Source organism: Micromys minutus (genome assembly GCF_963924665.1).
Source record: "Micromys minutus genome assembly, chromosome: 6".
Classification (NCBI taxonomy): domain Eukaryota; kingdom Metazoa; phylum Chordata; class Mammalia; order Rodentia; family Muridae; genus Micromys; species Micromys minutus.
In genome coordinates this window covers 68,712,471-68,738,899 of record NC_137975.1, presented here as the reverse complement: position 1 = coordinate 68,738,899, position 26,429 = coordinate 68,712,471, and the positions used below count along the sequence as shown (strand labels likewise).

General features: G+C 37.5%; 1 protein-coding gene across 7 annotated transcripts in view; it reads left to right on the top strand.

The window, feature by feature from the left end:
• The window catches only part of SUGCT (succinyl-CoA:glutarate-CoA transferase), a 714,452-nt gene that overhangs the window by 479,319 nt on the left and 208,704 nt on the right, over positions 1-26,429 (top strand). The window contains exon 13 of one of the 7 annotated variants that reach the window (XM_080918402.1): positions 8,842-8,947. The exons of the other annotated variants lie outside the window; for them this stretch is intronic. Coding sequence (XP_080774528.1) covers positions 8,842-8,859 — 18 coding nt within the window. The 3' untranslated portion in view covers positions 8,860-8,947. Of the gene's footprint in view, positions 1-8,841; positions 8,948-26,429 lie in introns of those variants that run through there. 7 annotated transcript variants of the gene reach the window in all.

Here is a 26,429-nt window from a genome sequence, read left to right as displayed (position 1 = left end):
CCCACTTTGAAATTGCCGGCTTGGCCTACCTTGATTTCATGCAATGATACACGGATGTTTTGTAGCTCAGACTGGCCTTGATGTCACTATGTACTAGACTCTACTAAATATCCTCTGAACTTCTGATCCTCTGTGCCCACTTCTGGGGTGCTGGAATTACAGGTGTGTAGTTTAATGGGAACACTATGCCCTTTGATGAAGTGTTAGGAATCAAAGTCAAGACTTCATGGGGAATCCTATAGAGGATGGGGATGAAGGGTTGGATGAAGCAGAGGCTTCAGGAGCATCAGAAGAACACAGCCCACAAAATCAACTGACTGGGACTCACGGAGTCTTGCAGAGATCAGAGAGCCTCTACAAGCCTGACCTAGGTTCCCTGCATATATGCTATGACTGAGTACCTTGGTGTTCTTGTGTGATTCCTAATAGTGGGAGCAAGGTCTATATTTGACTCTTTTATCTGCTTGTGGAACAATTCAGTACTTTAAAACTAATCAAAATGGGCTTTCACACGCAGTAGATGAATTCTAACTTATGGGAGAATACACGGGTTTTCACCATCACAAGTGAAGAGTAGTAGAACAATTCAGTCATAAAGAAGGAATCCATTTTCTTTTCTATTAATCTATTTATTCATTTTATATTCTGATTGCTGGCCCCCGGTTCCTACTACATAGAGCCCCTCCCCACTCCCGCCCTTTCTCCTCTGAGAGGGAGGGGTCCCCTGGATATCAGATCTCTTCAGGATTAGGTGCAGCCTCTCTGAGGCCAGACAAGGCATCCCAGTTGGGGAACAGATTCCACCAGCAGCAGTAGCTTTAGAGGCAGCCCCTGCTCCAGTTGTTTAGGGACCCACGTAGAGACTGAGCTGCACATCTGCTACATATGTGTTGGGGCCTCAGTTCAGCCCATGTAGTCTCTTTCATTTTAAAATGTTTGTGTTTTTACTATTTCTTTGAGATTTTCATATGTGTTTTGCTGGCCCCAACTCTTCCCAGATGCACTTCCCCTCCTACCCATCCGAATTTGTGTTCTTCTTTTTACTTTTCATAACTGATAAAGTCCAATTTGTCTTACCCAGATTTTTTTTGGATTTATGGTCTTCCACTGGGGTTTGCTTGGCTTACCAAGGACTCTACACTTAGAAAACCCTGTCACAATAGTTACAGTTGCCAATGGTTCCATGGCTAGTGGGTGGGGTTTTAGCCTTAACTCTCTTCTCCATACTAGGATGTGGTCTGCTTTGAAAATCTGCCAGTACGGATTTTTCAGTATACAATTCTGTTATTGCCTTGTCTAAAACTGTGTGATGGTTCATGATTCAAACCACTTGCTTCACAGCAAGTTCCTGATTTGTTATCTATCCATCACAAAGCACCAAGCTCTCCAGGAATCATTCTCTGTCCCTTAACTCAGAAGCAAAGGAGTTTCCTTAACCATTGGAATAAAGTTCCATGCAGACGTTTTATTTATTTTTCTAGTGTAGTTTGAAAAGGAAAGACAGTAATTTTATATTTCTCAGTGTTAACCAGAGTGCTTTGTTGTACTTCCAGCTCTGTAGCTTTGGGCTTCATAAAAAGAAAATAAACCAAAAACTCAACCAAACTCTCTGTGTCTCTGTCTCTGTCTTTCTCTTTCTCTCTCTCTTTCTCTCTCTCTGTCTCTTTCTGTCTCTTTATGTCTCTCTCTGTCTCTGTTTCTGTTTCTCTGTCTCTGTCTTTGTCTATCTCTCTGTCTCTCTCTGTCTGTCTCTGTCTGTGTGTCTGTCTTTATCTTCTCTTCCCCCCCCCCACCCCCTTCGTGCGGTAATGCTGGTATATTCATTTGTGTGAAAAAAGGAACCGGTAATATACCCTGAGCCTTCCAAGAACACCTCTAGTTTGTTGTTTGGTTTGCCACTTTAGATAAATGACCACTTCCGCTGGGCCACAGATCTGCCTTGAGGATGTTTCATAGTGTAACAGGATGTCATGTTTTCTCTTCTTCTGGTAGATACTTTTCTCAGAAAGTAATTTACATTACCAAGGAATTTACCTTAATCTAAACTAAGCCATTCGTTGTGGAGAATTGCCTTCATTCAGGTTGAAGGAATGGCTCGCTCGTGAACATTTTTGCTTTCCTGTTCCTTTATCACCCAGAAGAATTGGCCAGTTTAGAGTGTATCTCTGTTGCTGGAATACCAAGAAGGGATGGCGATTTCCAAGAAATTATAACACTCCTCACCTGTGCCCTCTCCCTATCTGCTGCACGACGGGTACATCTGAGTTCTCTGATAGCTGTGGCTGGTAAGAACAGAATTAAGTGCCAGTGAGCAGGTGAGAACAGGTTAGTGAGATGACCCACATTCAGGTGCTTGAGTTTGTTGCAACACTTGTCCTTACCCACTGAGTTTGTTTACCAAAAAGGCAAGGGATTGTGGTCCCTGAGCCCTCTGCTGGGCAGAACTAAAGATCATGCCCTCCACCAGCAACTCTAGCTCTTGTTAACAGAGGTGAAGATTTTCTCATGATTGGGGTTGGGAGGAGATGTGTGGTCCTGTTCCAGTAAGATGATGACTCTAAAAAGCACACCCTTCCTTGATCATGATATTTAAACCAACTCTAAAGGAGCAAAGAAAGGAACTAACTTATTTTAATGTCTACCCATTCATCTTCATAACAACATATTTACTCACTATGTGGAATGTTCTAGTGACATTACATTCAACAGTACTGGTGCACATGTTCAGTGTAAATACATAAAAGCAAAAGAATAGAATTACTAACCCTTCTATTTATTATAGAATTAGATTTAGCGTATTTGTGTGCTTTCACTAATATTTAACACAGACATTTCTACAATCACTATTCTAAGTTCAGAGATTAAAGGTCAAAATTTCTTCAGTTTGTTTTAGTAATGAGAATCATACCTATAGCTCAGTGTATGTCAGGCAAAATATATAGGAGGCATATCAACATTATTATCATTTATTAATCATTCAACCATCATCAGTAGATACCACTTTATACCAACACTATATCTTACATATAAGTACTAGGACATGGAGAAGAAAAGTGACCACCTACAATGGTGACAAGCTTTCTTTTCAAGGGACTTGCAGCATATAAAGGTGCTCATTTGAAGGAAGAGCTACATTTTAGAGGTTGAGGAACCAAGAGGGAAGAGCCATACCAAAAGAGAATTTGGGTATAATTTGTGAGCTGGTATGGGCTATGATGTTTGTGTGTTTGCCAGAGATCAGGTGACATGGCAGAAAGTACATATAGATGTGTGCCTCATAGGATCTTGTGTGTGTGTGTGTGTGTGTGTGTGTGTGTGTGTATGTGTAATGTTACTTTTTCTCTATTATTATGGTTTGTTTGGTTGATTTGCCTGTACATACTAGGCAAGTACTTTTCTACTAATCTAAATCTCACACCTTGTTTTTATGACAAGTTTTCATCATGTAATATGGGCTGCCCCTTGGTTTTGCTGTGTAGCCCAGGACTAGTATGGTCCATTGAGATCCTGGAATCCAGGAAATGGATAGTGGTGAAAGATGAACCTGGGATTGTCATCCAAATCAAGGTACGAAGGAGCTTGTGCTAGGGAGAGTGGATGATGTCCGTTCAGAGAAGGGAAGTGATGAGGGACAGGAAGCAGAATAGAATGCTGGTCATCAGCATTCTTTGCAGTTAAGAAATGAAAGGCAGAGAGAAAATAGATCCATAGATAGGTTTCGAATCAGGCAAAGAAGATAGAGCAGGATAAAAATCTTGTCACCGAAGAAAGAAGGTGAGCAGGAAAACTTCAAGAGGTGGAGGCTGGTTGCACAGAATGAAGAAGAAAGAAAAATGAAGGAAGATATGGAGTGACATGGCACAGAAGCAAGGATGGGGAAATACAGGTTTGCTGTCACGATCAGAACTTGTACATTGACCATGCTGACTCTGAAATCTAAACATACCCATTAAACTGATGATGGGCTTTGAGCTCAGACATAAGACTTGCTGAGGTCACTGGTAGGGATCCTCGGCCTCAGTGAATGATTTACAGAGAGATGTAAAGGGAGGCAGCAGGGAGAACCACGTGTTTCTTTTTTGCTGAGAGGGAAACATTGAGGATCAAGTTTGTGTAACATTTTGCTTTAGTGAGAACATAAATGTAAGAATTTCAAAATATTTACTCTTTAACTTTCTATGTTCAAATCTTTATTATTGAGACTACAAACTTGAGCATTTTCTATTGAGAATCAACCAAATCTGATTAAATTAGAAATGACTTAAAATAAACTCAAGATGAATTTAAACTATTTTAAAGTATCAAATAATGTGCATGATAAAATATCAAAGATTGAGTTCTTTTTGGGTGGGCTTGGGAATGGGAAAATGGAAAAAAATTTAATTGATTTTGATTCAAGTATGGATAAGCATTGATTTTTATTTATGTAAATATCATAACTATTTCTGAAAATGCCTAGAATCTTAACCTTTTAAAGCAGAGAAAGCGTTTTAGACATTATTTTGAAAAATCTTATTTCTAGTATATGAGAAAACTACAATGAGTTTGAGAAACTCTTAAAAAGCTCTTTCTCATTCACATTGCCACTTAAAAGCTCCGGGAAGTTTTTTAGGAGATTAAATACTGTTTTGTGTGTAAAATAATACTGATGATGATGATAATAATAATGATAGCAGTAGCTTACTGGGTATGATTAATTTTCTAAATATGCTACACAAATGAGCTAATGTAATTCTCACAGTCTCTGTGGTTGGTGTGTTATTTCTATTTCTGAGTTGAGTAAAAAGGGCTCAGGGAGGAATCAGGTTCTAAGTCGGGTCATTACAGATCTGGGGTTCGAGTATAGTCTCTACCTCGTACACTCCCACTCTTTATATCACAGGGCTGTCTTTGGAGAGTTTTTGGCTATCCTAAATGCTATCCATAAGTGTTGCCCACATGGATTTAATATTTTGAATTGAGGATATTCAACCCATGCTTTTTTAAAAAAATATGAATCACTAAAGTTCTATGTCCCCTTAAAATATCCCTAATTTATCACACCGGGCAGCTTGTCTGCCTCCCTGGAACTCTTAGTATGAAGCAACTCTTTGTTGGGGTCTAGGATCCTGTTTCTTCCATATTACATAATGCAGCATGTATGAAGTAGATCAGGATGTAGCTAATTTACAACTTCCCTGTGTGGTTTCTGAATACTCCTTTTTCATTTCTTAGGTGGGAAAATCAGTACTCTATTTTCAGTCTCTTTTATATATTCTATCCAACAGTTAAATATTTAACTCTTAGCAATTTATGTTTTTAATGGAATAGGGTTTTCCGTTTGGTTTGTGTTCACAGAGTAAGTTTGGTTGTCCAAATACACTGAAAATCACTGAGCTTTATGGTTTCAACACATGTAAGCCTAAGGCCAAATATGAGTAGCACATGATATTTTGTTACATGTCACTAACAAACCACTGTTTTGTAGTCTAATACAAAACATAGCTAAGCAGTTTAGATCAATATCAGGCATTACAAGGTTAGGTTTTTCAATTTCTGTGATTACTCAAAACTCATTAGAAATATATTCTCTAGCTCTAGGGAATGCAGCTTAGAAAACTGTGGTTCTCTCTCTCCTGAAAACAGTGTATTTTTGGTCTATTTATTATGTTTATACTTTGTCTTATTTCTATTCCTTTGTACTTTTAGTACAATAGTCAAATTTAAAAATAAACTTACAATAAATTTTGCCATCGGCAAAAAGGAGTAAAAATGAACAGGAAGAAAACATACTGTTGTTATCTCTGAGTTTGTTCTCTGGCTTCAGAATATCACAGACACTCTAACAGTGAGAACAGCATTACATGTTACACTCATTCAGACAAAAAGAAATGCTGTGCAGTGGAGACTTTGAAGTTGTAAGAAATCTTTTACTTTTGTTCTTTTATTGAAAAATTTCCTCCTGTGAGTATTTTGTTTCCCCTTTTAAGAAGACCACACTTTACCAACTTCTTGAGCTCCATGTATATACCACTGTGTTCTTTTGTGATTAGATTACCTCATTCAAGATGATATTTTCTAGTTCTATCAATTTGCCTACAAATTTTATAAAGTCATTATTTTTAATAATTAAGTAGTATTCCATTGTGTAAATATACCACATCTTCTGTATCCATTCCTCTGTTGAAGGACATCTGGGTCTTTCCCAACTTTTAGCTATTATAAATAAGGCTGCTATGAACATAGTGGATCATGTATCCTTTTTATATGTTGGAGCATCTTTTGGATATATGCCCAGGAGTGGTATAGCTAGATCCTCAGGGAGTACTATGTCCAATTTTCTGAGGAACTACCAGACTGATTTCCAGAGTTGTTGTATCAGCTTAAATCTCACCAACAGAGTGCTCCTTTCTCCATATCCTTGCCAGAATCTACTGTCACCTGAGTTTCTTATCTTAGCCATTATGACTGGTGTGAGGTGGAATCTAAGGGTTGTTTTGATTTACATTTCCATGATGACCAAGAATGTTGAACATTTCTTTAGGTGCTTCTCAGCTATTCGATATTCTTCTTTTGACAATTTTTTGTTTAGTTAAGTCCCCCATTTTTTAGTAGGGTTATTTGATTCTCTGGAATATAACTCTTTAAGTTCTTTGTTTACATTTGATATTAGCCCTCTATCAGATGTAGGATTGGTAAAGATCTTTTTCCAATATGTTGGTTGCCATTTTGTCCTGATGACAATGTCCTTTGCCTTACAAAAGCTTTGCAATTTTATGAGGCCTAGAGCATTAGAGCATTAGCTAATGGTTTTCTCTTCAGGAAAATTTCCCCTGTGCCTAGGTATTCAAGGTTCTTTCCCACTTTCTCTTCTATTAGTGTACCAGTGTACCAGGTTTTATGTGAAGGTCCTTGATCCACTTGGACTTGAGCTTGGTACAAGGTGATAAGAAAGAATCAATTTGCATTCTTCTACATGCTGACCTCCAGTTGAACCAGCACCATATGTTTAAAATGCTATTTCTTTTCCTCTGGATGATTTTATCTCCTTTGTCAAAGATCAAGTGAGCATAGGTGTGTGGGTTCATTTCTGCATCTTCAGTTCTATTCCATGGATCTACCTGCCTGTCTCTGTACCAATACCAGGCAGTTCTTATCACTAGTGCTCTGTAATACAGCTTGAGGTCAGGCCTTGTTATTCTCTCAGAAGTTCTTTTATTGTTGAGAACAGTTTTCAATATTCTGTATTTTTATTATTCCAAATGAATTTACAAACTGCTCTTTCCAACTCTATGAAGAATTGAGTTGGAATTTTGATGGGGATTGTATTAAATCTGTAGGTTGCTTTTGGCAAGATGGCCATTTTTACTGTGTTGGTACTTCCTATCCATGGGCATGGGAGATATTTCCATCTTCTGAGATCTTCTTCAGTTTCTCTTTTCAAAGACATGAAGTTATTGCCATACAGATCTCTCACTTGCTTGGTTAGAGTCACACCAAGGTATTTTATATTGTTTGTGACTATTGTGTTTCTTTAATTTTTTCTTAGCATTTTATCCTTTAAATAGAAGAAGGCTACAGAATTGTTTGAGTTTATTTTTTAACCATCCACTTTGCTGACCTTGGTTATCAGCTGTAGGGTTTGCTGATGTAATTTTTGGGGTCACTTAAGTGTACTAACATATCATTTCTTAATAGTGATATTTTGACTTCTTTCTTTCCAATTGTATCTCTTGGACCAATTTTTGTTGTTGCTGTCTAATTGCTCTGGGTAGGACTTCCAGTACTATACTGAATAGGTAGGCAGCAAGTGGGCATTCTTGTCTAGTCCCTGATTTTAGTGGGATTGCTTCAAATTTCCTCCATTTAGTTTGAGGTTGGCTATTGGTTTGCTATATATTGCTTTTACCATGTTTAGGTATGGGCTTGAATCCCTGATCTTTCCCAGGCTTTTAACATGAAGGAATGTTGAATTTTGTTAAATGATTTCCCAGCATCTAATAAGATGAGCTCTTTAAAGCAGCAGGCTAGGAATGACTTTAGCTATGCAGGTGCATCTATGTTTCTGTGCTGTGGGTTCTCTGGTCTTATTTTTTCCTTGTTTCTTTTTTTTTTCTTTTTTTATTGGTTATTGTATTTATTTACATTCCAAATGTTATCCCCTTTTCCTCCACAAACAACCTCCTTGTCCTCCTTCCCCTTTCCCTCTGTTTCTATGAAGGTGCTCCCCCACCTTCCTACCTACTGCCTACTCACCACACTAGCCTTCAACAATGCTGGGACATCAAGCCTTAGGATCAAGGTTCCCATTGATGCCAGATAAGGCCATCCTCTGCTATATATGCAGCTGGAGCCATGGGTCCCCCCACGTGTATTTCTTGGTTGGTGGTTTAGTCCCTGGTGCTTCAGGAGATGAGGGGAGTCTGGTTGGTTGATATTGTTGTTCTTCCTATGGGGTTGCAAACCTCTTCAGCTCCTTTAATTCTTCCCCTAAATCTTTTATTTTGTTGAAGGACATCTGTTTGTTTGTTTGTTTGTTTGTTTGTTTTTTAACAAACTTCTGGCTGTTATAAATAAGGCTGCTACGAACATAGTGGAGCATGTGTCCTTGTTATATGTTGGAGAATCTTTTGGGTATATGCCCAGGAGTGGTATAGCTGGGTCTTCAGGTAGGACTCATTTCACTAAAGCTTGGTTACAGTAAAGCAAAGATAGTTATTAACTCTGTTCTTCAACACCATAAACACAAGCATTTGTTTCTGTTAACCTCAGTTGATAGGTAAATATCTTGTGCAGAGAGTGGGGAAGAAGCTTGCCCAGTGTCGCACAGATATTAAGTAGTAAATCTTTTTTATCTTTCAGCCCACAAGAAACAGCTGACTCACTGATTACCACAAGCCTCCTCTAGAGCACTGGTTCTCAACTTTCTGAGTGCTGTGACACTTTAACTTAGTTCCTCATGGTGTTGTAACCCCAACTATAACACTATTCGTTGATCCTTTATGACTGTAATTTTGCTACTGTTATTAATTGTAATATAAATATCTATGTTTTAAGTGAGTCCTGTGAACGGGTTGTCTGTCCCCCGGTGTATACGTTTGACTGTTGACATTTTGTTAGTATGTGTTACCTTAAAGAACAGGTGCTACCACACCTCTAATTATGATAATGATACTCTACCATATTTTGAAGCACCTGTGTATGTACTTGGGTGAGTTTCATGATCAGTGCATATTACTCTGCTATGTCCCATGGCCAATGATATCATCTTACTGTGCATAGTGGCCAGAATGTATTAGTTTGTTTTGCATGGTGGCCAAAAGCTATTACCATATTATGCCAAGTGGCCAGCATGTGTCATTATTCTTTTGTGTATGTGTGTGCATAATAAAGTTTATTCAGGTCATGGGGAGTTAAGAGCATAGTAGCAGTATACCATTTTTTTCCTTAATTTAAATATAAAAAAATACTCCAGTAAGTCCAAAACTCAGGATTTTTTGTGCTTGAATAAGCTATAGCATTGACTTATCTAATCCTTAAAAAATAATAGTAGTGCCATAATATTTAGGCTGGGGCACCTGTGCTCATGTATATCTATCACAGGGAGATTATATAAACTTCCATATCTTAAAGCGTGGCTTCCAGACACCAATTCTGTGAGATGGAAAAATAAAACCCACAAAATAAAAAGAAAACAAAAGCAAAAACAAAGATGCTACAACTAACTCAAAACTACATGATAGCTTTTATGACTGGAAGATGATTCTCCAAACCCCTGCTCATGGTCAGCCATGAGCACATGGGGGGGGGGGGGAATGGGGAGAGGAGGGGCAAATGGAAGTGGGAGAGCAAAAGACCAAGAGAGTGAGAGATGTGTTATTCTCTGTCAGACGGCGAGCATATACTACTATACTGTTACACTGTGTCGGCCTCAGCTCAAGCTCTCCATCTGCTGAAATTCTATTTATTTAGGTGATAATAGGAATAATAATCTTCAGAGAACATTGTAAGAATTAAATATTTTAATATTTAATAACAAAGAGCTTTGGAATGCAGGCATAAACTAAGTGCTCAATAAATGTGGAACGCTAGTATGCCGATTAGTTTTCGTCCAGTTTACACAGGTGGAAAACCTGTGAAGAGAATCTCAACTGAGAGAATACTTCAATCAGACATGCCTATGAGAAAATCTTTAGAGGGGTATATTCTTGATTATTGGTAGATACGGAGGGCCCAGCCCACTGTGGGCAATGCTGTCTCTGAGCAGGTGGTCTTGGGTCTTATAAAAAAAGGAACATGGAGAAACACTGGGTTACAAGCCAGAAAGCATTTTTCTACAATGTCCACAATTTAGTTCTAGCCTCTAAACCCCTTCTATATAATGAGGATAATTGTACCACCTCCATCTGTCACAGGATCTCTGTGAGGATTAACTGAGAAAAACTGAAGCTCCTACTGTAGTTCCCACCATAGAGTAGCATGTAAATATAATTAGTTAATGTCATTATAACGATTGAAAACGCAATTATATTTGAGTACCTCAAATTCATTTTAGAGTCATGGCTTTGACCCTAGGAATCAAATGCAGGGCACACGGCTGTACGGCAGGCCAGTGGCTTTCTGAGAGGTGTATGCATGTGTGAGGCCTTTCTCCCTGGAGTCAGAGCGTGGCCTCCCATGAGCAGGGGTTTGGAGAATCATCTTCCAGTCATAAAAGCTATCATGTAGTTTTGAGTTAGTTGTAGCATCTTTGTTTTTGTTTTTGTTTTCTTTGTGGGTTTTTTATTTTTCCATCTCACAGAATTGGTGTCTGGAAGCCACGCTTTAAGATATGGAAGTTTATATAATCTCCCTGTGATAGATATACATGAGCACAGGTGCCCCAGCCTAAATATTATGGCACTACTATTATTTTTTAAGGATTAGATAAGTCAATGCTATAGCTTATTCAATCACAAAATAATCCTGAGTTTTGGACTTACTGGAGTATTTTTTTTATATTTAAATTAAGAAAAATGGTATAAAGTAAAAAACATAATGTTTTTTTTAAATCACACTTCTAATTAATTCCATAGTGAATCTTTCACCCACCATGTGTTTCATTTAACTAAATAAAATTAGGTATTTATATGACTTGTATCAAGAGACAGACTTAAAGTGGAGAGCTCCCACTATTACAAGATCATCCACCTGCAGACAAGGATAAATAAAAAATGGGCACATAAAGCAGGCTGACTCATTACTAGCAACATTTTATAATAGCAATTTGAAATTTTTTATAGATATCCCCAGCTACATAGAAGAACCATTCCCCAAGAGCTTTGGTGAAATAAAAGGCATTTGTTGTGGACATATTTTATTTATTGCTCTTTAAGTCGTTTTATTTTCTTTTTTTATTGGCTATTCTCTGTATTTACATTTCAATTGTTATTTTCCCCCACACTCCCATCCCCCCTCAGTTATATGCTATGAGATTCTGGTAACTCTAGGTCACCAAGCAGATCAGAAGTGTTTGCTACCGTATTAAATTTAGACTTCAGTGGGCCCCCATGCCTGGTCCAGAACAGAACCAACATACATCCATGAAATGAACTTCTCCTAGCAGGACTGTTAAATCAACTGTTTGGATAAGTGGTCATGTAGAAGGCCTGTTATTCACTTGTCTTCTTGTCTTTATTCTTTAAACTAAACAAGAAAACAGGTATGGGAAACTAGTTTTATAGCTTAAAAAAAAAAAAAAAGGATACAGTTCAGTAGTAGTTTGTCCCAGATCTAAGAGGTGGGGATGTGACTGACTAGGATGAAAAATTATACAGAAAACATGTAAGGAGCACAAGATCTCTCAGCTTGTTACATGGCATTAGTTAGTTAAAACTAAGTTTAAAAATTGAGTCTCCTTCTTAGTTCACCTTTATTCTCTTGACTATATGAAAGATGATTTTGGATATAAAGAATGTGCCCCTTTTCCCAGACAGAAACTAAAGCAAAGTAGAACTCATTGCTGGTGGTATAGAGAAATTAAAATTGTAGTGTGAAAACTACTTGCCCCACGTTCTCTTTACACCACTAAGGCTGTGTGATTGTGCTTCCTTAACCTTCAGGAAATGTCATTCACATGAGAAGGCTGGACTCTCACTGCAGTGAGTGGGGCGCGATGAGAGCTAGATGTCACTGTGCTAAGGGAAGGACAGGAGTGTGACCCTCTCCCACTTTTCCCTCTGAGGGGTGTTGGCAGTCTCAGGGATCTTTGGTTCTGCACTTTAGGGGCTTGTGATCAAGACATTTAATATTTTTATTTTAACAATATCGATTTTTTTCCTAAGAAAGTCCATTTTTCTCATTTTCATATAATCAAACTAAGATAGTCAATATATTATTTCATTTCAAGTATGAAAAGAATATATTTAATGGATTAAAGGTCAGCCTATGTTTTAATGTTTTTCAGAATGTACTATAAGGCGAATGATGGTTATATCTTGTTTTTAAAACCTATACTTTATTGTTTAACCATTTTCATTCTTATTTAATATTTGAACTAAGTTCGTAGTCATTCACCCTGTTCCTCACCATTTAAAACAAAGTGTTCCTACACACAGGAATTGTGTCTTTAAAGGATATAGGCAGCCATCTTTAATGTCCAGCAGGATCCTTAGTTATAAATGGGTTTAATGAATACCCTGAAAGGATCAAGGTTACATGAAAGCTTTGACAGGTCACCCACCTGGCTTTGCACGCAGTCACCCCCCACATACCTACCAAGCTTGAAGCATTATACTTTCATGTTCTATGAAGTACCCATGAAATTTCAGCTTTTGACATGTTTTTGAAGCAGAAATTTCTCTTTCATGGTATAAGAGCTCAAATGCCCAGTAAATTTTGACAATAAATTAACTGGTTAGACTAATAAGCGTGCTTTTTTTTCCCTCATATCCCATTCTTCTAGAAAAAAGAAAAACAAAACAAAGTAAAAACTCCTGAAAACACGTCAGTACTAATGCTGTTTATAAGAAGTTTTAGATAAAAGAGCCAAAAGTCTAAATGAAAACATCCCAGAAATTCCATAACTTTACTGTATGTTGTCTATAAAGTTTGAAAACCGGAAAGGACATATGTTTCAATGTGAGTTATGAATTATATTTTCTATAATCTTTCAACTTTAATACTTTTCTGCTATTAAAAAGCCAGATACATTCCTCTTTCTTAGGTTGTACTGGTTGTTAAAATTATCTTTGCATTTTTCATACTGACCCCCTCCACCTATTTTTACTCTTCTATAGGTCTGCTCCTTAGTCATGTGTTTGCAATTCCTCCTGCAGCTCACTGACTTTCTGTTTTAATTTGGCTGTTTTTTTTTTTAACGTGTTAAGTAGTTTTGAGAACTTCCTCATGAGCACTGCCTTTACATCCTTTCTCCCCCTGCCTTCCCCACATTGAATTCCTCCTGTGTTGAATTCCTCCTTACACAGCCTACAGAGTCCAGTCAGTGTTGCTCACGTACGTCTGTATTGAAGGCTGGACACTCACTGGATAATCTATCAGAGGGATTACCCTTGGAAATGACTGCTCCTACCTCTCTTAACAGACATTCGTCTTCTGTATTAGCTATTCATGTAGGGGTGGGGGCTTGTGAGGTGTTTCTCATTTATCTTGATTTTTTAATTGTTTTATGTGCTTTGGTGTTTTGCCTGTATGTCTGTATGAGGACGTCAGATCCTCTTGAATTGAGTGGAAGTACAGACAGTTGTGGGCTGCCATGTGAATATTAAGCACTGAACCTGGGTCCTCTGGATGAGTGACAGAACTCTTAACCACTAAGCCATCTCTCCAGACTCCTTTACCAATCTCGAAACATCAACTGGTACAGGTGTTTAGACCAACATATTGTTAAGGTTTTATGGGAGCAACTCTATTGTGTAGTGGACCTCCCAATCCTCACCTCTGAGAATCTTTTAACCTTTTGGTCTGTGATGATCACCTGGTCTTGGTGTAGTACTGTTTACATGTTAGATATGTCCATTGCAGATGGACACTCTACTGTCCATTGTTCTCTCCATTTTGAACTTCTGAGGATGGGTAAGCTAGTCTCTGTAGGAGGTTGTTGTGGGAAACAATTTCAGACTGAAGCCACCAGGGAGGAGGATTTGGACAGTTGTATTTGATACATTGAACAAGCCTTTGTAATCTCTTGGACTTATACTGGAGGAAGGTTTTACCTTTTACTCTGAGTCTTGCCCAGAGGATGGCTTTGCCATTCCCATGGGTCTGAAGCATTAGGATCCTTACCATGGATGTGTCAAACAGAACACATCCACTCAGGACCTCATCTTCTCTTTCACATTCATTCATTCATTCAAGGCTTCTTTCTCTCCCCATTAATGGGCTTTCTAGTCTATAGTTCTTCCAAAACATTATCACCCCACTTGATCTTTTGAGGCCAGTTACAAAGCCAGCATAATGTAAATTATTTTCTCTTCAGTGGATTTCTATATTATATACCATTGTGTCTTTTCTTGTCATTTCTTTATATTTTCATAGACAAGTACTAGATATTACTGTTTGATGGCTTTTAAAATCCCTAATCTAAAATGGTGACAATATACTATAAGAACTATTATTTATTTTTACATGGAAACAATAATCTTGTTTTCTTGCTTATCAAATTTTAATTTATGTTTTTTACTTAGTAGATCATTATCTGGGTATAAATATCATGTAGCCAACCCACTCCAGTGGAGGGGCATATATGTTTTGCATCTTATAACCTGTTTCTCTTCGTTGCTTCTAGAAAAGTCAGTTAATCCATGACTAGAAATTCATTGGAACAATTTATTGATATATATTTTACTCATCCTAATAACCTGATACATTTATTGATACAATTGTCAACATATATAGATATTTGGTACCATTGTTGTACTATTGTATCAGATTGAGGAAAAAGCAAGACATTGAAGAGATTTTAAAAAGGGAAAGAAAAAAAACCAAGAACTATGTACAACGACTCCAACAGAAATGTCTGCCAAACCAAATACTGTGGGGCTTCCTCCTGTTTCTTACCTTGGCTTCTCCTGCCTTTCTCTACTCATTGCCAGTGATAAAAATGATCCAGTGTGAGCACTCTCGGAGCCAACCAACTGTTGATGCAGAGTTGCATTTTCAACCTGGTTTCATGCTCAAAGGAATGCTCTTAAAGGTAACATGACCGAGAGTAGCTGATTAAGGAGAAATTTCAGGCCTGCTTTCAGCTGTTCTGGTTGACAGAGCAAAGGAACCAGGGAGCCTGGGATTGGCTGAGAGAAGAGGCGATGGGAATTATTTTCCTAAAAGTTGCATCAGTTGGAGAATTGTGTGTTAAAAAGAAGAGTGATAAAGTAGATGGAGGATAAACTGGAGTTTGGTAAATGGCAAGAAACTCAGGGATTCAGAAAGTGCGGTCATGTGATGGAATGTTCCTAGTAATGCTGTTATCCTTAGTAATTTCTCAGTCACTCTTCAACTTAGCTTTACAGTGGTCAAATGTCCAGACTACCTGGGATGGGGTAGATTTAACATTTTCCTGCAACTGTTAGGCTATGTGTTGCAAATAAGGATTGGAAAATATGATTATTTTTTTAACCACTCCCCCAACTTGTGATTGTCTCATGGTGTACAAGCAAGGAAAGCACACAGACATCTTCAAGGTAATGGCAATGCTTCCTGAATCCGCTGTAGAACAGTACAGGACTCTGCTTCAAACAATGATTTCTGAGGCATGTTTTATCCTACTCACTTCATAAATCCAGATTCATTTCGATATGGAAAATACCGAATAACTATTAAGCAAGGCGCTCATGTAATCTTGAGACAACTAACCTGGTGGGTAAACAGATTTGGGAAGACATTGGGCCAGTCTGGACTACTCAAATGCACACATTCACAGCCTCTTGGGAGAGCGCCTCTTACACTACGAGTTTTGACTTTTAGGGATGTTTAAACTTCTAACACTTTATTATTAAAATTGCAAGTTTGAATCTATAAACATTTTTCTCAGAAAGGACCATAACTTTTATCAACTTCTCAACATAGGAAATACTAAGAAAGTTTACAGGTCAAGGCACACAGGTCTAGGGCTCAAGAGAATTCTAGAAAGAAAAAGCCATGATCTTAGACTTAAATGCCTTCCTGTTTTCACCTTTCTTCCTCCTTCCCTTCCTTATTCTTCCTCTCTTGTCAAATACTAATTGTAAATATAACAACAGTGTCCTTTGTAAGTTAAAAATACACACGTCAACTTACATCCCAAATCAGATGACTCATTTTTAAAACATGGCCTTTATTTCCCAGATATTTTCAATACCTTTCAAAACCTTGTCAATTAACATTTCACAAGGTGCGTATTGTGTGTTGGGAGGGTGTGTGGGTGTATGAATGAGGGTCATGTGTATGGTGGGTGTCCAGTGGTGTGTATTTGTGTGTTTGTGGTGTATGTGTGCTATATGCAATGTGTCTGTGATGTGCTTCATGTGTATACATCTGTGTATTCTGTGAGTGTATGTGCATGTACTTGTAGTATATATAACATGAATTATATTCATGGTGTATGCGTTTATGTGTGCATGATGTGTATAATGTATGTGCATACATGTGTGCATGTGTGTGGTGTGTGTATATATGTATACAGTGTATGTATAGTATATGTGAGCTTATGATAAATGTATGTGTATAGCATATATGTGGGGGGTATGTGTATTGTATATGTGTATGTGTGCATAGTATATATGATGTGTATATAGTATATATGTGGTCTGTTGCTATATGTGTGTGTGTGCTTATTTGTTCCAGAAATAATGTGAATGCACATATGTATGTATGCTGTGTGTGTTCTGTATGTATACGGTATGTATGGTGTGTGTGTGTGTGTGTGTGTGTGTGCGCGCGCGTGTATTCAGCCTCCCAGTGCTTCTCACAGTCTTGTCTTCCTTCTGCTCTCCTGCTATATATGTATGTACACTAAAACTCATTTTGGATCTGTGATCTAGTAAAATCCAGTCTGGTTTAACTTGGACTTAATATTCTCCAGCTGTGTTGTCTCAGCTCTAGGGAGACTTTTTCCTGACAAGCATATGTGGTTTAGGGAGCCAAGCAATTGATTGGAAACTTCAGGGCTATGAGTTCTAACTCTGGGTCTGCCCTGACACAGTGTGTGACCTTGGGCAATTCATTTGATCTCTGTCCAAATTCTCTGATGCTTGATAACAGGATTTTCTAGACATCTCCCTGCCAATAAAAGCATATGGAACTACTCCTTGTTCTACAGGGGAAGGCCACACTTCATTATCCTTCAGTCTTTTAACTTTCTATTTGCCCATCTCCCCAATCCAGGGGCTCCATTGTCTAATGGTAGCTATTCTCCCAAGCCTTAGACATATATTTCTTTTTCAAAATTCCATCAGCAATATTTCTGTATTTCAGTCCTCTTCTTTGTTTTTAAATGTTTGTCTCACAACGCTAAGTTCTTTTATTTGGAGCAGTGAATTGTGCAGTGATAAGTTCTGCATGGCCTCTCCATTGCTACCGTAAGAAAGACAGAAAAATCTCTCTTATGTTTTTGTATTCTTTTCAATTTATTGTTTTATGAGCATCCACAAAATCATGCTTATATTCTCTGCTTTTCTTTCACTGTGTCTTCTTTCTTAAAGGAGCATCTACTTTTCTAGAAAATGATTAAGTTAATAAATTTTATTGGTAGCAATACAATTCCAAGATTTTTTAAAAGAAAATCTGCATTATTCTTCCTTTTGGTCTTTGGTAGAAGATAATTTATTTTGATAATAGATGTCTTTTAAGTTTTGGGAACACACAGACACACACACAGACACATACCAGGAATTTTGTGGGATGTCATAGGAGCAAATTAATATTTGCAATGAGTTTTCACATTCCTCCTTATTACTGCCTCTTCTGAAACAATAGCTGAAAATATTTCTAACATTTTTTCTCAATGCATCAAGACTGTGTGTCCCTCTGGGCTCCTTGGTTTTGTTACATTCATCCATAAGCTCTATCATTCATTTCTGAACCAAACAAGAACAATAGCTGTCATGTGGTTTATAGTATGCTAATCAAATAGGCATGAGTTACAGTTTGTAGGGTAACTGTCTATTTGCAAACTCTCTGACTGGAAGTCTTTCTTGGGGGTGAACATCCCCCCATCTCCTTTCAGCCCTTAATATCTGTGTCCCCAGGGGCTCCTTTGGCTCTAGCTAGATCATCATTCCATTTTTACTTTGAACTCTTATAAGTGACTGCCAGACTAGAAATGCCTTAATGTTATATCTATATGTTATTTCTTTGTAATGGAAGAAGCCTATTAAAGTACCAGTGACATATCATATTTGTTATTTACTCTGAATTACTATTTTTTAATGATACATAATATGTAATTTTATTGTTAATCACAGTAACCCTACAAAGCTGTTTACTCTTATGTTTCCATCATATGAAAAAGGAAGAAGGCTGTTAAGGAAGTTTACCTAGAGATATAGAGTGAAGAAAGGCTTACTCATATAATACCCTGTATGTTTAACTAACTTACTCTGACAAATAGCCAGATATACTTATATGTGGGTTGACTGTATATTAAGACTATAATAGACTTTATTGCAGATAAACCCGCTCAATGGTTGAGAGGGTAGAAGGTAGAGGAAAAAAAACACAACTCCTTTTCATCTGTGATAAGCACACACATGCATGTACACATACATGCATGCACGCGCGCGCGCGCGCGCGCACACACACACACACACACACACACACACACACACACACACACATGCAGACAAGCTAAGTTAAATAGATATGAATTTGTTCCAAACTGGATTTTCAAGTAATGTTTTGTTTGAAGTCTCTCTATAAATACAAACATGATTTGAAAAACGCTGCCTTCAACAATTTCACTTATCACAGTGCATCCTTCTTTTGCCCTCTAATCTAAAAATGCTAACATAACTCAGCTAACTTGGGTTGTCCATTGCTAAGGCTATCTCATCCTTTCAGATTAAAGTTGCCTCAGACTGCATTTTCACTCTCCTTGAATATTTTGATACCACCCTCCTATCTGACCACTTGGAATTGTAAACCTCTTAGACAATAATACTTCCTGGTATGTTCTTAACTTTGATGCTGGCTGCCTCTTCCTGACTGACTGCCCTTTACTCTGTGCTTTAGGCTGATCTATATGTGGAACAGTTCTTTATCCTTTGCTTGGAATACTCCCTAAAGAATATCTATCTATAGGTGATGAGAAAGGTTTACCTCCCAGTAAAAGAATTTAATACTGTGTTAAGCATTGCTTTCCTTCAAATGTCTTTAGCCACTTTCTCTCCAGCAAGTGTCTGGGATGGTGTTTGTTGCCTGTCTGGGGTGGTGTTTGTTGCCTGTTCTGTATCATCTCATTGTTAACATCATCCTTCTTCTATTTGTCCTTCTCCACGTCATCAATCTCTCATTTAAAATGTTCTTTCCCCACATATGTGCCACCTCTCCCATCCATGCCTTTCCGAAACTTACATTTCTCCTCCAGGAACGTTCTCGGCATATTTTCTAGGCAAAGATGATTTTGTCTCTGTAGAGGTCCTAGTGCAAGTGATTAACATGTACTTCACTAGATATGATAGCACAGTGTGCTCCATTGGGTGATGGAATTGGGCTGATGATGGAGATGCTCTGGAGACTGAACTTAAACCATTTATGAAGCAAGGAGTATAAGGTGGAGAATATGTAAGCAAGATTTTTTTTTTTTTACTTTGAACAATTAATGTTGAGCGATGATTTCTGAACATGTGATAAACATTTTATCTTATTCATATAATTGAAGGTATCACAGAAAGCCTGTATTTGTATCCTGTTCTAGCTAGACATCTGGTTCAGTGGCTTGTCTAGGAGTTAAGGAAATGAAAAGTAGCTCAGTGTGGAGAAACCCTGCCCTACCCTGTTCTTCTGTTCAACGCAAGGCTCTTTAGCTACAAGTGGTTCGTGATGCTTCTTTTGCCAGTAATGATCCACTTCATCTTGTGGCATCCCTTGATCCTTAGTTCACCAGACACTGTGATTTGCTACAACTTTCTTAAGAGATTCAGAGAATTTGAGGAGTGTAACAATTTTCATCTCTCTTCTGAGAATATTCCTTTCCCCAGAATATAAGAAAATATAAAATGTGCTAAGTATACATTCTTTCATTCTTTTTCTTTTTCTAACAATAGTCAGGCTTCTTCATGTATGTCCTGTAGCAAGTTGCATTTGATCCTCCATTTTTATGCAATGTGCATACAAATATCTTCTTCTTCAGTGTGTTGTTTGATATAAATAAAAAACACTGAGGAGTTTGTTATCCTCTATGTTTAGTTGAATGTTTCATATTAATATATTTATTCACTATTTGCATAAAATATTCAGTGGTTTTGACAAAGGCCTCTGAAGGAAGAAAATTTAATGAAAATAAGTCCTGTATTTCTATCCTTATTTTGTGTGGCATTATCTTATAACATAATGTAAAAAATTCAAAGAGCCAACAGAAAAAGTCTTATTGCCTTCTATTCAGTCTTTCTGAAGACTGAAAGATGTATAGATAAGGAAACATAGGTAGATTCTTATCCCTGAAGCTTAAACTCCCCTGCAAGGGACAGAAGACAAGAAGGCTCTATACATATGTCTGGAAGGAGCTGCATATGGTATTATAGGCACATGTGGAGACATGTGGTCTTGTTCATAGCTGTTTACAGAGTTTGGACTTTGGACTTTTCTGTTATCAGCATTTACTATATTGAGTGATTTTTATCCAAATTTACTGCACATGCAGTATGTTCTCCAGAGGCAGCCTGGAGGCTAAAACCATTTATCATCAGTCCAACGATCTAACAAATACCTCCTATCAATATCTCCAAACACAGAACATCTATACTGGGCTTGTCAAAAACCAGGCTTGGCAGATCTGACTCAAACATCAGAGTGTATCATTTGGTTCTCTTTAAGTCAGAGCTCCTGTCAGGTAGGCTACCTATCTCAGACCATGCAGGTCAGAACTTACTGAAGGATCCTGCATCCTGAATAGAGAGACACTTTGCCTGAAAACATACCCTGCCCCTTTCTACTTAACAGCTGCACGCCAAAAAGAAACATATCTACAGGAACAAATCACCTTCCTAGTTCCTTCCTTTGAATTATTTTTGAAATGAATAGATGTTAAATCTCTCTCTCTCTCTTCTATCATCTTTATTATTATAGAGAAAGTGAATTCCTCTTTAGGGTTCTTAGCCTTATTAATACAATAATTAAATACTTATATTTAATTATTTATTATTAAATATTATAAATTAAATATTATAAAATAATTGTCTTGGAAGAAAGCTCAGGGGCAACTTGAATAGACTCTGAAAAGAATATAACACTATGAGTGAGATGAAGATTATGGCAGTACCAAGAGTAGAAGATAGAGAAAATATCATGCCTTTTAAATTAGGTACAGAACTCAGAGGAATAATGAGAAAGCCCAGAGTGTAAGGGAAAATACACTTGAGAATGTTCAGCCAAGGGTCTAAATCCTGAGGCCATTCCATCTAATGCCCATGTGTCCCAGGACAAAGGATTGCACAAAGAACCTATAACTAGAAATAGAGACTGTATGTGAAGGAAGAAAAATAGATTCCTCCGAGAGGTTAGCTGTGTGTTCCAGTCCTTCCAGGAATTATGAAGCTTTTCACTCTCTTACTTTAAATCTTTGTTCATACTAGCTATCATGCATTTCTGACTAAAGGAGACAAGGAAACTAAATACAGCTTTAGACAGGGGCCCACTGATTGCTTAAGCACGTGCAACTTGACTCAGGGCTGTAGGAGAGTGGTTTCTTTGGAGAGTGGCCTTAGTAGCAGTGGTGGTAACCAGCTACTTCTCACCTCAGAGCTCACAGACACCCTGACAGTTATTATAAAATGACCTTTCTTGAAGAAATAGTATTCTCCTGTGCATATTTCCTCTCACTCTTGATGGTAAGTCCATTACTGCACTGGCAATAGAGCATACCACCATAGTCAGAAGTCTGAAGGCAGAGAGAGAATATGAATCTGTGACAAGCCTGGTGATTTGTTTGACAAGATGACAACAAAACCAAAACAGAAAGAAAAACAAACAAACAAACAAAAAACAAAGAAAAAGAGGAAAAAAGGAAAAGCAATCTGACAAGACGTTTGTACATGGGAGGCTCTCTTTGGGTGGTGACTGGAGCAGCAGAGGTTTGCTTCCTCAAACAGTTGTCAGGAATGCCTCAGTGAGGGACACACAAACGCTTGCACAACATGTGGTGCTCCCCTCTCCTTCCATGTCCTCATGACTTGCACTCCACTCCAAAAGATAATTTCATCAATGTAACCCTTGCCCCAAACACTACTTACAATCATATCTCAGGGTTTTTATGCCAATTTTTATTGTCATAAACTCCTATAAACAGAACTATTAAGAAAATGCACTCTTCAGATTTAATGATTAAGTTAGCACTCAAAAAACTTCATTATATTTTTCTGGTTGGTTATCATTTAGAAGTCAATGTGGGTTTCAGGTTTCTGCCTACATCCTGATCTGACCCTGTGCTACAGCTCTCCCTATCCAGATCTCTCTGGGAGAGAGATGGTCTTCCAGTAGTGCTGACATACAGGCCACAAGAATGTCGGCCACTTACAGGGACAGAAAGACCTGATAACACCAGAGAAAAGGAGATGGCAAGAAGTGAGTGCAAGAAACTAAGTAATAGAAACCAAAGCCACTTGGCAACATCAGAACCCTGTTTCCCACAAGAGCAAGTCCTGGATATCCCAACACACCATAAAAACAAAATTCTGATTAAAAATCACAACTTATGATGATGTTAGAGGACTTTAAGAAGAACATAAATAACTCCCTTAAAGAAATACATGACAACTCAGGTATACAGGTAGAAGCCCTTAAAGATCTAAGAAAAATAAAAATCACAAAAATCTCTTAGAGAACTATAAAAAAACACAACCAAACAGGTGATGGAATTGAAGGAAAACATCCAGGATCTACAAGTGAAAATAGAAATAATAAAGAAGTCCCAAAGGGAGACAACCCTGGAGATAGAAAACTTAGGAAAGAGATCAAGAGTCATATTTGCAAGCATCACTAACAGAATACAAGAGATCAAAGTGATAATCTCTAGGTCAGAAGATACCACAATAAAGACAGAACAATAAAGAAAATGAAAAAAACGCAATAAGCTCCTAACCCAAGACATTTAAGAAATCGAGGACACAAGGAGAAGATCAAATCTAAGAATAATAGGTGTAGAATAGAGCAAAGATTCTCTACTTAAAGAGCCAGTAAATATCTTCAACAAAATTATAGAAGAAAACTTTCCTAACCTAAAGAGAGAGATGTCCATAAGCATACGATAAGCCTACAGAATTTCAAATAAATTGGATCAGAAAAGAAATTCCTCCCATCACCTAATAGTCAAAACACCAAATGCACAAAACAAAGAATATTAAAAGCAGTAAGGGAAAAGAGGAAAATAACATATAAAGGCACACCTATCAAAATCGTACCAGACTCCTCAACAGACAGACACTAAGGAAGCTAGAAGATCCAGGGCAGATATCATACAGACCCCAAGAGAACATAAATGCCAGCCCAGGCTACTATATCCAGCAAAATTCTCAGTTACCATAGATAGAGTAACCAAGATATTCCACGACAAAACCAAATTTACACAATATCTTTCCACAAATTTAGCCCTACAAAGGATAATAGATGGAAAACCCCAATATAAGGAGGGAAACTACACCAAAAAAAAGCAACAAAGCAATTTTCTTTCAGCTAAGCCAAAAGAAGATATCCACACAAACATAATTCCATCATTAATAATAAAAGTAACAGAAAACAACATTCATTGGTTCCTAATATCTCTCAACATTAATGGATTCAATTCCCCAATTAAAAGACATAGACTAACAGACTGGATACTTAAACAGGACCCAGAATTTTGCTGCACATAGGAAACACCTCAGTGAAAAAGATAAACACTATCTCACAGTAAAAGGCTGGAAAATAATTTCTAAGTAAATGGTCCTTAGAAACAAGCTGGAGTAGCCATTCTAATATCAGATAAAATCAACTTTCAACTAAAACTTTTAAATAAGATAAGGAAGGACACTTCATATTCATCAAACAAAAATTCTACCAAGCTGAACTCTCAATTCTGAATATCTATACTTCAAATTATAAAATATAAAATATCTATACTCCTACATTTATAAAAGAAACTGTGCTAAAGCTCAAAGCACATACTGCACCTCACACAATAATAATGGGAGACTTCAACACCCCACTCTCATCAATGGACAGGTCATGGAAACAAAAACTAAACAGTGACACAGAGAAAGTAAAAGAAGTTATGAACCAAATAGATTTAATGAATATCAACAGAACAAAAGAACATGCCTTCTTCTCAGGATCTCATGGTACCTTCTCCAAAACTGACCATATAATTGTCACAAAACAGGCCTCAACAGATACAAGAAGATTGAAATAATCCCATGTGTCCTATAAGATCACCACGGATGAAGACTGGTCTTCAATAACAACAAAAATGGCAGAAAGCCCCCTCACACATGGAAGCTGAACAATGATAACTTGGTCACTGAAGAAATAAAGAAAGAAATTGAAGACATTTTGGAATGTAATGAAAATGAAGGTACAATATGCCCAATCTTATGGGACATCAGTGAACGCAGTGATAAGGGGGAAACTCATACCTCTGAGTGCCTTCAAAAAGAAACTGAAAGAGCATACACTAGCAGCTTGACAGCAAACCTAAAAGCCCTATAAAAGAAAAGCAAATACACCCAAGAGGAGTAGACGGCAGGACATAATCAAACTCAGAGCTGAAATCAACCAAGTAGAAACACAAAAGAACTATACAAAGAATCAACAAAAGCGGGAGTTGGTTCTTTGAGAAAATCAACAAGATTGATAAATCCTTAGCCAGACTAACTAGAAGGCACAGAGAGAGTATCCAAATTAACAAAATCAGAAATGAAAGGGGAGACGTAACATCAGAACCTGAGGAAATTCAAGAAATCATCAGATCCTACTACAAAAGCCTATACTCAACAAAACTATAAAATCTGGATAAAATGGAAAAATTTCTAGATAGATATCAGGTACCAAAGTTAAATCAGGATCAGATATACCATCCAGTGGAAAAAACATAGCATTTTACAACAAATGGTGGTAGTTCAACTGGCTGTCAGCATTTAGAAGAATGGAAATTGATTCATTCTTATCACCTTTTACACAGCTCAAGTTCAAGTGGATCAAGAACCTCCACATACCCAGATACACTGAAACTAATAGAACAGAATGTAGGAAATGGCCTCAAAAACATGGGCACTGGAGAGTTTTTTAAACAAAGTACCAATGGCCTATGCTCTAAGATCAAGTATCAACAAATGGGACCTCATGAAATTGCAAAGCTTCTGTAAGATAAAGGACATTGTTATTAGGACAAAATTGCAACCAACAGGTTGGGAAAAGATCTTTACCAATCCTACATCTAATAGAGGGATAATATTGAATATATACAAAGAACTCAAGAAATTAGAGAATCAAATAACCCTATTAAAAATGGGAAACAAAGCTAAACAAAAAAATCTCAACTGAGGAATATCGAATGGCTGAGAATCACCTTAAAAATGTTCAATATTCTTGGTCATCATGGAAATGCAAATCAAAACAACCCTGAGATTCTACCTCACGGCAGTCAGAATGGCTAAGATAAGAAACTCAGATGAGAGTAGATGCTGGCGGGGATGTGGAGAAAAATATTCCTCTATCGTTGATTGAATTGCAAGCTGCTACAACCACTGTAGAAATCATTCTGGGTTTTCTTCAGAAAACTGGACATAGTACTAACTGAGGACCCAGCTATCCCATTTATGGGCATATACCCAAAAGATGCTTCTATATATAACAAGGTCACATGCTCCATTCATAGCAGCCTTCTTTATAATATTCAGAAGTTGGAAAGAACCCAGATGTTCTTCAACAGAGGAATGGAAACAAAAAAATGTGGTACATTTTCACAATGGAGTACTACTCAGCTATTAAAAACAATGACTTCATGAAATTACTAGGCGAATGGATGAAATTAGAAAATATCATCCTGAATGAGGCAACCCAATTATAAAATCCTAGTCATGGTATGCATTCACTGATAAGTGTATATTAGCCCAAAAATTTGAACACCCAAGAAACAATCCAGGGATCACATGAAGCTCAAGAAGAAGGATGACTGAATTGTGGATGCTTTAGTCCTTCTTAGAAGGAAGAACAAAAATATTCACAGGAGGAAATACAGAGACAAAGATTGGAGCAGAGACTGCCTCATCTGGAGATCCATCTAA